The 17,568-nt window shown below is 40.1% G+C and overlaps 1 protein-coding gene across 1 annotated transcript in view; it reads right to left on the bottom strand.

Annotated features, from left to right (window-relative positions):
• Positions 1-301: 301 nt before the first annotated feature.
• The window catches only part of LOC122779829 (CXADR-like membrane protein), a 49,120-nt gene continuing 31,853 nt past the window's right edge, over positions 302-17,568 (bottom strand). Inside the window, exons 2-7 of the mRNA XM_044042476.1 lie at positions 8,088-8,245; positions 7,346-7,544; positions 5,033-5,200; positions 4,466-4,588; positions 4,072-4,213; positions 302-2,773 (exon numbers count right to left, since the gene is read on the bottom strand). Coding sequence (XP_043898411.1) covers positions 2,404-2,773; positions 4,072-4,213; positions 4,466-4,588; positions 5,033-5,200; positions 7,346-7,544; positions 8,088-8,245 — 1,160 coding nt within the window. The 3' untranslated portion in view covers positions 302-2,403. The remainder of the gene's footprint in view (positions 2,774-4,071; positions 4,214-4,465; positions 4,589-5,032; positions 5,201-7,345; positions 7,545-8,087; positions 8,246-17,568) is intronic.

Below are 17,568 nucleotides of genomic sequence, written 5' to 3'. Positions count from 1 at the left end.
CATTTGCTAAGACTATTGTACTGTATACAGGTTATTCAACGTATGCGTACACGTATCGAATCAACCATGACTTTGCAGCAGGAATTCCATCTTATTTACATCACAATAAGCAAAGAATGGAACCGTAGCGTCTTTGACAGTGACATGATGGTCGTTGACAGGTTAAACCACTCCTTACAATTGAGGAGAGCAGTGTTAGTTTCCGCTGCTGTCAGAGAAGGAACATGTGAGGCTGCAGTGGACACACACACACACGCACACGCACACACACACACACACACACACACCAACACTGGACACGTGAGGGCTGAAAAATTTCATATGAGTCAATCATGTTAACATGGAACAGACGGGGAAACTACATCATAATATTGTACAGTGTTCCTAATATACTGCTTACTGTCCGTATGTTTACATACATATACATCTATATATATATATATATATATATACATACAGTACATATATGTATGTATATTACTTATTTCTATTATGGTTATAACATTCTAACCCACACAGAATAAAAGGAACGTGATTCTTACAAGTTCTGTAATCGAAAACAGGTGTAGTCAACGTGATTTCTGCCAATCATGAATATGTTGCCTTTCAACATTTTTATGTGGCAAATCTGATAAATTTGTTTCTTTACATGTCATATTTTTCATTTCCATGGCCTGGCAACACTGTAAATAACCTGTGGTAGTAGGTTTAGGCACAAAAATCACCTCGTAAGGGCTAAGAGGAACATTTGGGGTGAGAATTTCACCTTAAATACTTCTGAAAACTTGTTATGAATGATATGTTAATTCAAGCAATTTGCCAAAATGCATATTTGAATCTGTTGCCTTTAGAAAATTTGATATGCAATGCAACGATTGACATGGTTGGCAGAAAAAGAATAATAGCAACGTGTGTTTTCTGGGCTGCAGGTCGTCTGCACTGAACATCTAATTAAAGGCAGTTTTTATAACACAGGTAGACACGTGTTGCCATAGAGGCTGCGTTAAACATTATAGTCGTAAACTAACTGTATTTGTAAGATATATCACATCCCGTGTCATAGTGTGATTAAGATTAAGACTGTCCTCTTTCTGTCTGAGTCAGAAAGACATTAAATCTACACTTAAAAAACATAATTTCTGTAATCATGAAATCACAAATCATAAACCACACCACAATTCTAATTCTACTTTCACTGTACATATGGCACTAAGGTTATAGTTAATGGCAGATGGCTATGGATATAATGATGTAAAAAATAAAAAGTGTGCACTACTCCTCATGTGATGAACAATCCGCATGTTTATATTGGATTAAAAAGTCAGAAAATTTAAAAGACCCTCCCCTCTCTTGGTCCTGGCAGTAAACGCAAACTGCTGTATTCATTTTCTGAAACACCTCAGGCGACAACATTCCCCATGTGATGGGTTTGAAGAGTAGTGAACCTGAATGTGATTTTGTCTCTAACATGAACACCTATAACATGAATCCATACATTGTCTACTCCACATGAGGGTCGTAGGTCACTGGAGTCAGCTGACACTATTACACAAATCAGTGATTCCCAAAGATTTGCATAATTTCCCCACCCTTTCACTCAAAATGTACTGTATGTGCATATTTTTTTGTCTAAATAACATGCATAAAATGAACTAATTCAAAATGATATTATTTCGATATTTTGTCACAACAGTTTGTTTAGAATGTGGGTCCACGCGCGAAGTTTGGGAAACACTGACACGAGTGATGATTTAATCCTTCTGTGCTTCGGTGTTTTCTCCAGAACAATGGGCGGCAAAGACAATGCAAACACATGGGGTAAAATGTCCCGAATGAATCCACGCTCGCACGATTCCACACATGAGCACATGTGTTTGCAGTGACAAAGAGATGCAGTGTGTGATAATACTGGCGACACTGATGGATAAATGAAGTGTCTGCATAGTCTTTTACAATCAGCCAGAGCCATTCATCGTTATCCTGTGAGGCTGCTTTCATCAGTTCACTCATGGGTGCGGGTGTTTTTTTTTAATTTGCAACAGGTGTGAAGCGGTTGATAGAAAGGTGTTTGAATGTACTGTGAAAGACACGGCTACTCCTTTTTTCCTTCTCCCCTTATTTCCATCATTCCTGCGAACCCCTGCTTCACATTTGAACAATTCTTAATCTTTATAAGAACTCGTTTTGCTCAGACGTGTCAATGGCAGAACAACGGAAGGAGCTTGTTCCTATAATGTCAAAGGAAAAGCAGAGATTCCTTGTGAGTTTAATTTGGTGAAAGTGTCCGTCAGACTGTGAATATTGAGAATGTACAGTATCTGGATAATAGAATGGGATTTTTCAGGGATTTTTAGTGTCCTGAGGCTACGTTTGTCTTTTCTTCTGTGGGATTAAAACAGTCTTCTAAACAGTCTGGAAGGCCTTGGTTTGAGCAGGGATCATAACAGGTGTTGCCCCCATGCGGGTCAGGTTCGCCGGGCTCAGTTTAGGGGGAGGGCTGGGCTTGGAGTTGGAGGTAGTGGTGGGGGTAGAACGTGGTTCCGGAGTCTTGGGAACTGCTTGACTGTAGCTGGGTGGAGACTGAGGGAAGTTGGAGGCTTTGCAGTCCTCCCTGAGGGCTGCCACGGCGGGAACGCAGCCCCGTTGGCCACGGGGCCCCATGTTGTGCACCATGGACTGAGTGGAGGAGGTGCCTGAGCGAGAGCTGCCAGAGCGGGATGAGGACAGGGAGTTGGGGTTCACCAGTTTGGCCTTGGGAGCCTCCGCGTCCTCCCTGGAATGAACACATGGATGAATGAGTTTAAAAAAAAACACATCTGGACAAACTAGTGCCAACACTATGAGTCAAATTCTGTTTAAATTAAATCGATGTTTTGGTGATTTTTGTTTTTATTCTGCCTTTAGTCTTTGAGAACAGGAAGGATGTGATACTGTGTGTATGCTGCATCCTTAATGTGAATAAAAGGCTCTGTCAAACTATATTATCAGACGTGACTGAAGGAGCGTTTGTTTTGTGAAAACCAGCAGCAAAGGTTTCTTTTAGAGTGGAATTCACTTCAAACACTTCTTATACTTAAAAACCAGGCACCACAGTTTTTAGGTCATTCACAATAACGTCTACAAAATCTCCAGTTGTTCTTTCATGACATAGCTGCAGACAATGTGATTGTGTTCACTTTCAACCTGCTTTTTTTTTTTGTTTTTTTGCTCTGTCGCGACTAAATTATGCATAGCGAGAAATCTCCACCAGTCTATTATTCATTCAGATGCACAAGTGGTGCAGTATGAAAGGTAAGAACAAACTTGTGTATTACATATTCTATTACTTTACTTTTTTGTTTAACTCTGTAATTCTATGTTTCTCAATCCTGGTCCTTGTGAACCCGCTGCCCTGTTTCCCATGAACCAACACACCTGATTCAAATGTTCAGCTCGTTAGCCAGCGCTGCAGCAGCCTGATAACGAGCCATTCATTTGAATCAGGTGTGTTGGAGCGAGGCAACGTCTGAGGGAAATAGTGCAGGTAGTGTGTGTGTCTTCCATTATCTGTTTCTGGTCATTTAAGTGGCTTTTTACCTTTAAATTACCTCATTTCCCCTGGTAAATATGTTTTTATACCATTTTCATATGTGTTTTACAGAATCTTTACAATGTAAGGCAGAACACATGGCTGACACTAACAAAATTAACAGTTACTTTTCTGTATCCTGAAAGTTTAAAGTTATTTTTATTCACCAATGCCATTTTCTATCAATTAAAACTTCCACATGACACATGGGGAAGGGAGCTTAGCGTTGTATTTTTAACTCTGCAATTAATTTTACTACTTTGCTCTCCTCATGCACGCACAGTCTCACGGGAACAGATGATGATGTGATTTAAACACTTGGGTTTGGTGAGAGTGACTTTGGTGGGTTCATACTCGCCAGTCATATGAATATCGTAAGAATAATTTAGGAGAAATTTAGTGAGAAAAGTATTGCGGTATTGAAGCAGCAAACCATTATCGTTTCCTTTCTGTACTACATGTATGACATTGTACTGTGTGGTTGTCATGGACACTGTAGCCACCTGATTTCATTTGGTGTCTCTTCTTCTTCATACTTCTTCATCTCCTTCTTGCGACACACCAACCAGATGATGAGGATAATGAGGAGGACGCCAAAGGACACACCGACCACTGCCCCCGCTACCACGCCCATTCCTCGTACGTCTACACACACACACACGTCGACATTACACATATTGGAAAAACAACACAAATTGTTGTGTGAGAAAGACAATATTGAATCTGAACATAACAGAACATGAAATACAGGTTTTAGGTTGTTGGAATGAGCGTTGCAACATTTGTGTTTACGACATCAAACAACGGGCGTTTGCTCTTCGAGAGCGAAAATCCCTCTGAATGAAAATGTTGCAGACTTTGCACACGCGCAGCGGTCAGCAGAGGTCGTCCACTCACAGTGCATCTTAACCTCCACCGTGCAGCTCTCCTCTCCCACGTCATTGCTGGCCGTGCATTTGTAAACTCCAGCACTGTCCTTGGTCAAGTTCCTCAATGTCACAATTTCTGGGTTTTTCAAATCTAAGAGAAAAAAAAATAACAATGCATTCTTTGTTTTACAGATTTGTTTAAATAAATTTAAATTTAAATTAAATTATTTAAAATGACCAGAAACTACTAAGCAGTTTCGAAGCTATATCTGTGTAAGTATAATCAGAGGTGGCAGAAGCAGACGGATAAATAGAACAGACAGAATACATGGCAGCTTATACAGCACACTGCCTGAGTCAGCAAAAAAAAAACATCCCCGGCAACATATTGAAAGAGCTGAAATGTGATAACAGTAACACACTTCTTTAAAATGAACCTGAGCCGGATGACAAACAGATGAAGATAAAGGGTGACAAAATACTGACTGACAGATCTGCAACATGGTGACACGCTGATAAGGAAAACATTTTACACGTTAATCTTTATATCTCAGGAGCAGTGTGTGTGCGTGTGTTTGTGTGTATGTTAAATTACCTATCAGGGCCAATGGAGGCAGCTTGCCAACATACTTGCCCTTGTCCAGCACTCTCTCCCATTTGTAGTGGATGGGATCGGAGCCATCGGCAGACTTGCAGCTCATCTTTACATCGCCGCCCTCCAACAGTTTGCCCTCCATCCAGCACTGCGGCTTCGATGGCTTCACTGCAGGGAAAAAAACAACAACACATCTCATCTCATTCATGCTGTTTCCTTATTTACTCGTTTTTCTTTGATTTTTATTGATTGAAATTTGGTGGTCATGTAATATTAAATTACACATGCTATTATCAAAGTAACTACGTGATATCAGACCAAGCAGGACTGAAACCTTTGAGGATTACACAGTTACAACACCACTGATTCACAGAGAAAAGTTAAGCCGCATTATCACATAATGAGAGGAATGTGCTGGCACAATTGAATGGTAGCTCTCTAAAGTTCTTTAAAGTCAGCTGCATACAGGATTTTACAGGATTTAAAATGGAACGCTTTCTTCTCCCCTCCTCTCCGCGTACCTGTCATGCATTCAGAGTACTCCCATTTTAAATATTCAGCCAGCACGGTGATTTCACTGGCTCGTCTTCTGCATCACTGGTCAGAAAAAACAAAAGGGGACGTGACGGTACCCTGACCGGCACAGCGTTTACTGCTACTGTAAATGTCTGCAGCATCCGAGCACATCCACTGCAGAGGGACTGAACTTCAGTCAGAGTATGCTCTTTGTGCTCCTGCAACAATGTGTCTGAATAAAATGAATAGGTTTTACAGTTGGAACAAAAAAATACATTAGCATAGTGCAGGAGATGATTCTACAAGACTTATCTCAGTGAGAGTCATTTCCCTCTATCCATCCTCCATTTTATCAACATCGTCAAATCCATCCATTGGAAACTCAAATTTAGTTTTACTGTCATGGACAGGAGGAGGAAGAACCACTAAATGTATGTTCTAAAACCCTCTGTGGGATTTATTTATGCCTGTGATCTCCTGGAAATTAAGGAGGTGTTTTCTCGACTTTCAGAGTCAGGCGCCAGAAAACTTCTTAAGCAATACGACTCAGCTTATTAGGGCAGTGATTCAAAACTAATCTCAAAGTGTTTTGTGTGCAAACTCTGCACACCCTGACCTTTTGATAAAAGAAACGCAGAGTGAGCATATGAGTGGAACTCCAAAGAGTTTGGATAAGGAATATTCTCTTTACTATTGCATATTTAACCTAATTAATCTGCTCCACTCAACAATGGAGAACGTCACAGACAATGCACTCAGTTTACTCTTTCAGATTCAGTATTAAGACTCAATGGTGTAAAGTCTTTCCACACGGTAGTTGTTATATACAGTATATTTCGACCAGATGAGTTGAGAGACTTGTTCATTTTTGTTAGAGACCTGTGAAATAACACATTTAGCGTTTTCACTCTACTCTACTCCACTCTACTGGTTATTACCTGGTACCTGGTACTAAAGCGAACAATGCCGAACTGTAGATCAGTTAAAAACACTTAACAATCCTGAATACGTACGTTAATCTCCAACATTTAGCAAATGCAATGTCTAAAATCTCATCATTTAACAGAGGAGTCTGGTGTATTTAGCGACAGCACTGCTGAAAGCCTGTGATCACGAGCGGCAAACCGCGTCACAAAACTCTGTACCGCTGTATTGTGTATGTGACTGTGTCAGACGGAGTCTGTGCTCCGGTCATGGAGGAAATACTGAACAAATCTTTTCAATCAACTGATTCTAATGATTCAGTACATGGAAAAGAACTCCTTTCAAGTCACTGGACACTAGTTTGTGTGTGTCACATATAAAATGAAGTCACGGCAGTTTCACGCAGCCGCTGTGATGACCCCGCCTGCGTTAAGAAGGCTGTGTAGAGCCGAGGTGAGGCGAGGTGAGCATGTAGTGGAAGCATTAGTCTTTTTCAGCCACAATGTCTCCTTCCTACCCCTTTGCGAAATAAAACAATCTCTCAATCAACATTTCAAACTTTTTTTTTTCCAGTGTGACGTTGAAGAACAGCTTTGTTTCAAAGACTTGCGGCATAGTTTGACCTGTGACGTGTCCCTGCAACTATTGCACACGTGCGCATTGCGATGACTCTGCTTAAAACGACTAAATACTGTGCAGCCCTAATCAGTGTACAGGAAGTGAGTAAGAGATCAAGAAGTGACATCGTGCGTATCATGAGCACCGCCACAGTGTGCTGCAACTTTAGCAGTCTGGGACACCTGCAGTTGCACAGTTTTGTGATGAGTTTTTCTCTCTGCATGGTCTCTCTGTGCTGCTGAGTCGGCCACTTACACAGCACTATGAGGTTGATGGTGCTCCAGTGGTACCGCGCGCCATTCTTGACTTTGCAGCTGTACTCTCCTGAGTCCGTCAGAGACAAATCGCTGATCAGCAGCGACGCGTCGCCTTTTAAGTACTCGCCACCAAACGCCACGCGGCCACTCTCCGCATCGTTGGGGTCAAAGACACGTCCGGCGAAGTAGGTGATCACCTGGTTATTAATGGAAGGATTAGTGATGAAGGAAAACAAGACACACGCACTTGTGCACAGATATATAATAACCATATAAATGTACAATCTGGTTTTGGAACCATGACATATTTTATTGTATCTCATCTAATCAGAATGTCTTCCACTTAAATGTCTATTTTCAGTTGATGCCTAATGTGTTTAATACACTTTATACATCTGTGAGAGTCTTTGCAGGACTTGGACGATTAATTCTGCTACACAAAGAAGCAGAGGACAGGGACGCTGTGAGAAATAGAAATGAGTTTCACCTTTCTCTAAAGGGCTAGTCAACGTTATATAGCAGTTGATTGACAGATCAAAGTTGCCACACTGTAATTTATGCACTTATGGGAAATGCAAAGTGTGTTTTAACTGACTCCATTCACCTTAAGAGAAGCCCCATGCAGTCTCCCACTCACAGTTACATAAGACAATGTGTAGATGATTGTTGTGATTATTGCAATGTCTAATGTGTTCAGTTCAGAATGAATACAATGAAAGCTTGCACGGACGGACACTCACCACCCTCTGTCGGTTGGTCGGCTTCAGAAACAGCCACTCGATGTCCAGGGTGGGGTCGTCGACCGCCCAGAACTGATGGTGGCAGGGCAGAGTGGCGTTGTCCCCAACAACCCTCTTCATCTCCATCTGGGTGTACGTCATCTGCACACCCAGCACAACTGCAGAGAGAGAGAGAGAGACAGGCCAGGTCAGGATCAATGATGTAACTGATGCACTGTCCTACCTAGGTGAATGAGATTTACATCTCAAGGTTACTTCCTGGTTACATGAAATGAAAGAAATGCATCGCGTTAAACTGTATAACATGAAGTTCTGATAAGGCCGCGCTGGGGACTCAAAGACATGGTTGATTTTGTAAATAATTCAGTTTACAGTAGAGTTCAAACCTTCATGTAGACAAAAGTGTATTGATTTGATCAGAACCCCCCAACTCCATTCTCTCTCTCCTTACCCTAACCTTTACCATCACAACTAAATGCCTTAACTTAACCCTTACCCTAAATCTAATTCTAACCCTAACCCTAATTTTTGCAGTGGTAGTGGCTGGTAGTCTACCAGCAATGGTATTCTTAAAAAAAACACTACTGCTTGCTGTGAATTGTGTTGTTGTATTTTCAGGAGGAAAACCCTGTGTGCCTGTGCATTGGAAATAGTCAGTGGCCCTAACCCTAAACCTAACCCTAAAACCAGGTCTTAATCCTCAAAAAGCCTGTTAACGTTGTGTGTACCAGCCAAAATGTCCTCACACAAACAAATATCTGTATAGTCCGACTGGTTAGACGACATCATTTCAGTCTTCATGTGTGCCTGTATCTGCATGTAAGCGCAAAATGAATTGAGACCCAATCACACGGGAGACACGTCCAGGACACATGTTCATTACTGGTCAATACTTCAAGTTGTCCTCTTGTGATTGAATCGCTCAGGACAATGTTAATACCAGGTCTTAACAGGGTCTTATTTACCACTGACATTCTATCAGAGTAGGAGTGTAAATCTAGCATGCTGCATGCACTGTGGTGCACTGAGGTGCTGATGACCTACAGTAGGTTATTTTGTACTCCTCTCCCTCCTGATGAGGGAATTTGTTTCCCCCTTTTACCTGATACCACTAAGAAATGAGGATTTTGGAATCTTTGGTGAAAAACCAACAACAACACAGTTTTAAGTGTCTCTCTAATCCCCTCACATCATAAAAAATGGGAAACAGAAATGAAAATATTACCCAACACCCGACATTTGTTTTGATTGTTAAATTATCACTGGGGGATGAACTGTCTTTATGAAGGTGCAGCTACTTTCTCGCTCTCAAATCAAAGACAATAAATAAGCCATGTATTGAAAACAATACCAAAGCCATGAGAGTTCTGAATGCGACTATAGAGAACATTACTGACTTCAAACACTGCCGCCACCACCACCACCACCTCCCCCTCCTCTGATCGGTCACAATAATAATGAGTCCAAACAAAAGAGGAAACACGGACAATGGGTACAAATTCAGCTGGGATATGAGCTTACCACCCACAGCAAGGACTGAATCATTGGCACCTTTAACTGGGGAAGAGATTACACTGAGACTGAGGATGAAAGGCTGAGCCTCCAATTGTCCCCCCATCCCCATTTATTTATCCTTCCTTGGACACTGATCAGCTGAATGGACTGTCCTGTTCTGCTGGCTCAACACATTGTACTCAGAATGGCAGAGCAAAAATAAAATGGGGACGGAGCGTGCGTGTGCATGTGCGTGCGTGTTTGTGTACAGATGTTACAATCATTAATGTGCACTCTAACAAATGATGTGCTGGCTCAACGTAAAAAATTGATATAACAATTTGCGTGGATATTTTTGAGTTATTTCAACTTAGCTAGTATTGAGTACATGCCACAATACTTCTCTAGTTAGGCCAACTAGTACTACTTTAGTACAAGCAACATGATATGCCTCTTCCTCTACAAGCTTATTTAACTTGAACCAACTTAATTTTAATTGTGTTAAAATTACTCCTTTTAGTTATTCTAACTTATTTCTTTTTCTTTCATTCTACTCAGAAATGTCCATGCAAATTGTTACCTTCATTTTTTTTAGTACAATAACTTACTTATCTAAGTCAGTATAAATTACACATTGAAATTCCAGTTTTGTGGTCTAACTGTTTATTTAAACACCAGTCAGCATCTTGCTTACAGTAACAGGAGTGTATATACATTTTAATAGAAAACAAAAATGTAGCATTCATAAAATAAATCAGGAAACTTATCAGCCCCATTAGCAAGGCACAGGCTCTGGGAACCTCCACATCGGTTAGGACCACTGTTCCCTCCAGGACGATCTTTGCACAGGCTGCAGGTATACCCCCTCGTGTTGTGACACTCCCCATCACCATCCTGGTAGGGCAGAATCAATATAAATGGTTTAAGGGTTTGTAGTGGGAAAATTCCACATAGACACACAGTTTTTATGTAATCATGTCCCCGCTTGGAAGTAACTTTAAATCATTTATTCACACCTGTAGGAGGATGTTCTGTAAGTGCTGAATCTTGATGAGACATTGGGGTATCTCTGGGGTATAAGAGAAAAGACATCATTTTAGTTTGACTTACAGAATACATTCTGCTTAACATAATGTATTGGAGGGGAATATTGACATTGATAATTACCAGTGATATTGTAGAGACTTTTCATCAACTTTGCAATATTAACTTGCATGGAATAAGGAATTGCACTGGTTATTAGGTATATCTCTAATCATTAGCTTTCACATTAGACATCGTATGCATTGTATTTATTCTTTTTGACACCTGCAAATCTGAGCATCCACATATTCATTCATTTAGTTAGACACTATTTGAATCCTTTATTTCTATGGCAAATACATTTACTATAAAATAAATTGTTCATCCTCTTAAGGTTTCCCATTGAAACATGATGTAATAAAGGCAAATCTACAAATATCAAAAACTTACAAAAAAAAAAAAACAGCTAGTGGTTCTGTTTAAATTACTTGAATTTAGGTCATTCAGAAGGCTGTGGTGCCTACAACTTGTGCAACTTAAGTACAATAAATTTTATTTAACTATTTTTGACTATTCAAGATGAGAAACAAGAGAAAATGCACACACACTACTGCAAAGAAATGGGCAGTGGGCAATTGCACACTTGTGCTGTTATAACAACTAGCTTAATAATGGTATGACCACTGCTGTGGCTCAGTCACTTACAACAGCCAAGCCATGAAGCTATTGCTGCTTCAACACTACAACAAATTTTAAATATTTTTTAAAGAAACAAAGTTAAACTTCTGAAAACCAGTGCCAATTAAAACCTGCCACCATAAAACAAAACTTAACGAACACTAATGTCAGACTGAATTATTAGCATTACTGCTAGCTTACACATTACCACTGCTGACCGAGAAAAAACATCTTGTGTTGTGTACAACGATTTCTTGAACTGTCTGCTGATGTAGTTATTAGCTGTTGTAAATAAAACAAGTCAAAATTGTACTCACCAAGTTGTAAAGTTTGCAAACCGCGTTTCTCCAACTCAGTGTCTTTGAACTTTATGCTTCCAACAGGCATGGTCTGTTCGTGCCAAACATGTCCGGGCAGGTCAGCCTTGTACTCAGCTTTTTAACAAACTTGGACACAGATTCTAAAGTTGGACTAACTCAATACACCTCTATGTTAAGTTAAGGCAGAAACATTTGTTGAAAATTCATGTTTTATTGAGTTAAAGCTATTTTATTTATTTTCATTTAGAACAACTTATTTAATTAAGATATGAACTCATTATAATGTATACACATAACAAACTTGTTTTTTTATACAGAAAAAACTCTTGATTTTGAGCTATACTAACTAACCCCATGAATCATTTCTGTGTGTACAGCAGTATTAAAGTGTACTGTACTGTACGATGATGTGTGTTTGTACTCACTTGTTTATCTGATGTGCATATCTAGCAGATAACGTGTCCTTTTATTTGTCCACTTGCATGTGTGTGTGTGTGCGTGTGTGTACGTGCACTATAGGAGGAGTTGTGCTCCGATAAAAATCGATCTCGTTCCGCCCAGAAAATTTCTCACTGGACCAATTTAGCAGTCCCAGAGGAGGACACAGCAGTAATCCAGTTACCCCCCAAACTGTCGAGAGTAACATTGCCTTCCTTCCTTCCTATGTGACCAGAGGCTTGTAACCAAAAACAAAAGCTCAGATCTTATAAAGAACAATCAAAATAGAAAAAGAGAGGAAGGAAGGAAAGAAGGAAGAAGGGAAGTAAATGACTTCTTACTGCAAGCTAATTTTTCCTAGATTGTCTAATTGCTCTTCAAATATCCTGTTCTTAGATGGTGATTTGGCAAAAGAAATGCGTGTATTTTATTTCAGTTTATTATTTAAGGGGAAAGTAGTTGCACGACCATCATGTTTCTTTTCTTTGTGATCAAGTCGCATTAAACTGAACCATTTCTCCCTCTGTGATATGTTTTTTTTCCAAGAGCTTTATTTGGCAGTGTATCTGTGTGAGGAAAACAATGTGTAAACATGATTTGATTTTCTCATCCTCGTGCTGGAATAATCTGCGTCACGTGATTTGATTGGCCTGGTGCTCGCGCTGCCATGTGGAAAGTAGCAGCTTTGAGCTCAAACTTCTCCTGAAAAGCAACGGACCCACCAGGCAGTTTGGCAGCACTTGACGTCGCCCCATTAAAAGTGATTGAGCGGCGTTTCATTTGAAATATGTGTGTGTGCGAGTGCGGGTTTATTTCACGTTGAAGAACGATGGGGAGGCGATGCCGTACTTATTTACCAGAGGCGTTAATGACACAATGTCACATAGACATTCTCCTCTGATTCCTGAGTAATCTGAACATTGTATTTGTTCCATGTGCCATTTCCAAGTACCGGCTACACGCTGTGCCGTTTGTTGCTTCATGATTTAGGAGAGGAGTGAGTGCACGGTGCTGTCGTCTGAGCAGGTGAGAATTCAAATGAATACAGTCCATTAAAACACGGATCAATGTTACGCCTCAGAAATATGAACGTATTGTTTCACTGCACGGTCTATATAATATTTTATTTATTTCCTGTGGTGCATTAGCCGCTGCTGTGCCAGCTGCCAGCTCTGCTGATGTGCCAGGTAATTCACCTAAGAGACTGATAATGAATGCTGAAGGAAAACTGGGGTAAACGTTGAGTAAAATGAACACCATTCCTGAATCCAGCTGTTACTACACCTTTTCTTTTATCTGACGATCTTTCTTTTCTCTTTTCTTCTTTAGGTATATTTTCTCTTTCTTTGTTGGCTGACTGCCCATGTCTTTTTTATTTTTTAATGCTCTTGCTTGTCACATTAAACACCACCACCCACTGCTCTGCACCACATCACTGGTGCCTTTGCTTTTACTATATGAGCGGTTTTGTTTGCACCTTGCTTCTCTGGGACACTGCATTGCTTTAGTTCAACCAAACCCGGTAACTATACACACTCATTCACATCACAGCAGCTGCAACGCTGTGATGTGATCAGCTCATGTGTCCATATCACACGAGGCTCAAATCCAGCTGACACGAGCTGTCTGTCGTCTCCACCCATGTTTCTTGTCATTCTCCACTGACGACAATCTAATCAAGCAAAGATATCGTACATTAGCAACACAAGGGCTGAAAAATTGCTCTTGATAGTTGATCACCTTGAAAACACAGCTCTCAGATCACAGATGGTATATTTGGCTGAATACAAACACAGTGCTGCAACATTTTCATCTCGTGTGAGACTGTGCAGATTTCCTTTTCTTCTTGTGCTGCATCTCTGAGCAGAATTATTTGTAAAGTGTGTGCAGCACTGCTCCATATGAGGGAGACGGACTCTGCAGGGTCTCTGTATTTAGAGTTAGACTTAAAACCGTCCTTTTTGATAAAGCTTATAGTTTGGGCATCGCTTTTTTTTGGCTGCTATGGACGTAGACTACTCACACTCTCTTACACTCCGGAATACGACTATTACATGTCATTAACCTTCTTTTTTCTGTTCCTAGTTTGTGTCCTTCCTTCCTGTCCTCTCTCTCTCTCTGCGTCCTCATCTTGAAGGCTGCAGGATCCAGATCCAGTTTCAAGGCTATTATTATTAGTCGTATCATTGTCATTATTATTATGCTATAATTAACGTCAATCTCAGTTTCCTGTATAAATTACATAGTAGTACTATAAACGACTGATTCAGAAATGTCCTGTCTAAACTTATAACCTATAACCATTTGCTGTTTTTCCACTATATGGTCCCGGCATGGATTTACTCTATCCTTTCTGCACGGCTTGACTCTTTATAGTTTGGTTTCTTTTCCATGACAATATAGTACCTCCTTAACACTAGCTTTCAGCAGTGCTGTCGCTACATGACAGATTAACACACATTAACAACAGTTTTCAGGATTTTTAAGTCTTTTTAACTGATCTATAGTTCGGCATTGTTCGGTTTGATTCTTGTGTCGGACGTCTTGCTCATGACTCTCTCGCAAATGTGTTTTGCTGTGTACATGTGGGACCATGTAGTGGAAAAGCACTACATGGTGGCCCCCACCTCTCCTCTGTCCCTCAATTTTTCCTTTCACCCCAACCTGTCTTGGCAGATGGTTGCACAAGATCAAAATCTCCCAAATGGCACATCAATGCAGTTTGGGCTTATGAATAAAAATTAATCAAAATTTCAGCCAAATAAACAGTTTTAATTTTCTAAAGTATTGTCCCAAAAAACAACATTGGGTCACATAACATTCGGCTATGAATATTTACCAGTTGACACGTTATCTGACACCCACTAAATAATGCACGGGTACAGTCAACAAAATGTCATGTTGTGTTTCCCTGGCCCGCTGCTCCACCTTTTCTGTGCGTGTTTGCAGCTTTCTGAAGTATGCAATCATTTTACTGCAGCCTTGAACACTTGACGTAGAGCAGGGAACTCAGGATCAATCATATTTTATGTCTCGCCGCTGCTACCACTGCTGCTGCTTTACGACGGGGAAAAATGAAACATACTCACCTGCAACAACACAGGAAAAAACCCCGGAGCATAGGGAAGTGTACGATTTTAAACATAAAAATGTAATAAAAATGTAATAAATGTAGGATTTGTTTGGTGTCATTGATCAATATTTCCAAAAAAAAATAACCTCCCAGGCTAATGTAAATAAAATAAGAGGGACAAAGACTCTCTGCCTTTGTATTTAATAATTGTGGATTAAACTTCACAATTCTGCAGCTTTAATGAGTCAGTGTTTCTAAAATTCTTTATTTCCTGAGTCTTTCTTGAGGACATGCAGCTAATTTAAAAATATATAAGATGGAAATGTTCCAAAGAACACAGTGTCATCTATTTTACACTAATCCTTAACCTTGACCATTGATTTAGATCTAGCGCTTTAATTGAATTATAATATTGTTTGGACTTATTATCCTGCTTTAGGGTTAGAGAGTGGGTTTGTGTTACAGTTACTGGGATTTTTGAACTCCCTGTTTTACTCCATGTGTCCCTGCTTCTGTCTTGTCTCTGTCTGCCTGAACTTCCGGCAGTTTCTTGATTGTTGATCACATTCACCTGTGTATCAGTTACACCTGCTCCTCGTTGACTCAGTTGACCTTATAGTCTGCACCTTCCCGCCACACCACTGGTTTGCTCCTTGTGTTCTGTCCTGCGATTTCTGGAGCTTTACCCGTGTCGCCTTTGTTTTTTTACCACGTTAAAATTGCCCTCACCTGTGAGCTGTTGTCCTGCACTTTGGTCAAACATCGTAAATGTTAGAGTAACAGGTGCACTTTTAATTAAATGAAATCATTTTTTCATCTCCCAGCACTAATGCACATTTTATACAGAGTTCTAAATAATCTACACAATTACCATCGAAGCAGATCATCACAGACACGTTATACTGACACCAAGTCTCAGTTTACCATAGAATTTGCTATTTTTGTCCCTGGTTCTGTCCATGTCCCCCGGGGAGGACAAGGACACCAACACATGCACCTATTTAGAGCACAACGGACAAAGACATGAGGGTGCTGGTAACTTAATAGGCCGTATAAAAACCCACGTGGAGGTAGCAACGATTCAGTTTGAAATATTTCATCTAAAAATCATCAAACACTACATTGTCATTATCATAAAATGTACAGTGTGTCAACATATACTCAAGCATGTACAAACAAGGTAAAAATTCCCTTTATTGAAATGATACAGTTGTCATTACTAGACTAATGTGAAAATCCATATGATGTACAGAACAGAAACAGATGCCTCTGTTGACATATCTTATATTTTTTATGTCAATATCAAGACTTTACTGGTCTGTTTCTTTCCCATTCATATTAATTTGCCTCCAATCATGTCAACATCCAAGACATTACATGCAGATATGGAGAGAGAGAGCGGGACAGCAGGTGCACTGCTGGCGTCCCTCGAACCTTTCCGAAGAACATGACACTTCATACCAAGTCATGCCAAAAGCGCTGGTCGCTGGAGTGTGTTTTTAATGTCTTAATCCGTAAAAAAAAAAAAAATGAAGGCGTTTTAACTTTAAAACCATCTGTAAGTGCTTTGACTTGGAGCCCTTCTTTTTTGGCATAAAGTGTCCATTTCTTTGGACATTAACCACAGATATTAATATTAGCAGATGTTGTTCAATGGAGAGAAGCACAGATAGATAGATATTCACACACAAAATGTCGGCTTAATTATATTCATTGTGGTGTTCTCAGATGTCTATAACCACAGCTGCTCGCCTAATGATCCTTCTTCTCCGTCAGACGCCAAACACAACATGCTTTTTTCTAACATTTTTTACTGAGAGTCGGTGAGAATTTAAGTGAAGCTGTCGTGTCAGAAGCTGTAAGTGGACGATTTTTGTCCCCTCAAACCCTCGTGAGACCACAGCCAGACACGATGCTCGTCCAGCCGTATGAGTGTTAAAGTCCATCAGACCGGTCAATGTGATGTGATTTGATTGTGTTGTCTGTTGCTGACAAAGACAAATACAGCTGAGACTGCGCTTTGCCTCCTGTTCTCTTTTGGCTTTTAAAAAAAAAACATTAAACAATTAAATCACCCATAAAAACAAAATATTTAAATTGAATGTCTTTACTTCTACATCTTTATGGTCCAACAAAGTAATGGCCCATCCATCAATGGATAATCACCAACCCATTTGGGGCTGGATTTAAAATTACACAGAAAGACTGGGATGATTAAGTGTGAAGTGTTCCCTTAGTGTTTTTGCAGTCGGTGTATTTGATGCAGTGGAATTAGGAATGACTGACATTTTGTAAGAAAGAAAAAAGGCGTTGTATTTGTATAATTGTGCTTTGGTAAATTTGGGGGACAAACAAATTCAGACACATTATGTTAAATAAATAAGTACGCTGCAGGCAGGATTGTGTTTGCACGTATCGATACAGGAAATGTATTTCACACGCTTTCATTTATTTG

This window comes from Solea senegalensis, linkage group LG13 (genome assembly GCF_019176455.1).
Source record: "Solea senegalensis isolate Sse05_10M linkage group LG13, IFAPA_SoseM_1, whole genome shotgun sequence".
Classification (NCBI taxonomy): domain Eukaryota; kingdom Metazoa; phylum Chordata; class Actinopteri; order Pleuronectiformes; family Soleidae; genus Solea; species Solea senegalensis.
The sequence above is the reverse complement of the archived record's forward strand: the minus strand, read 5'-3'. Positions and strand labels throughout refer to the sequence as shown.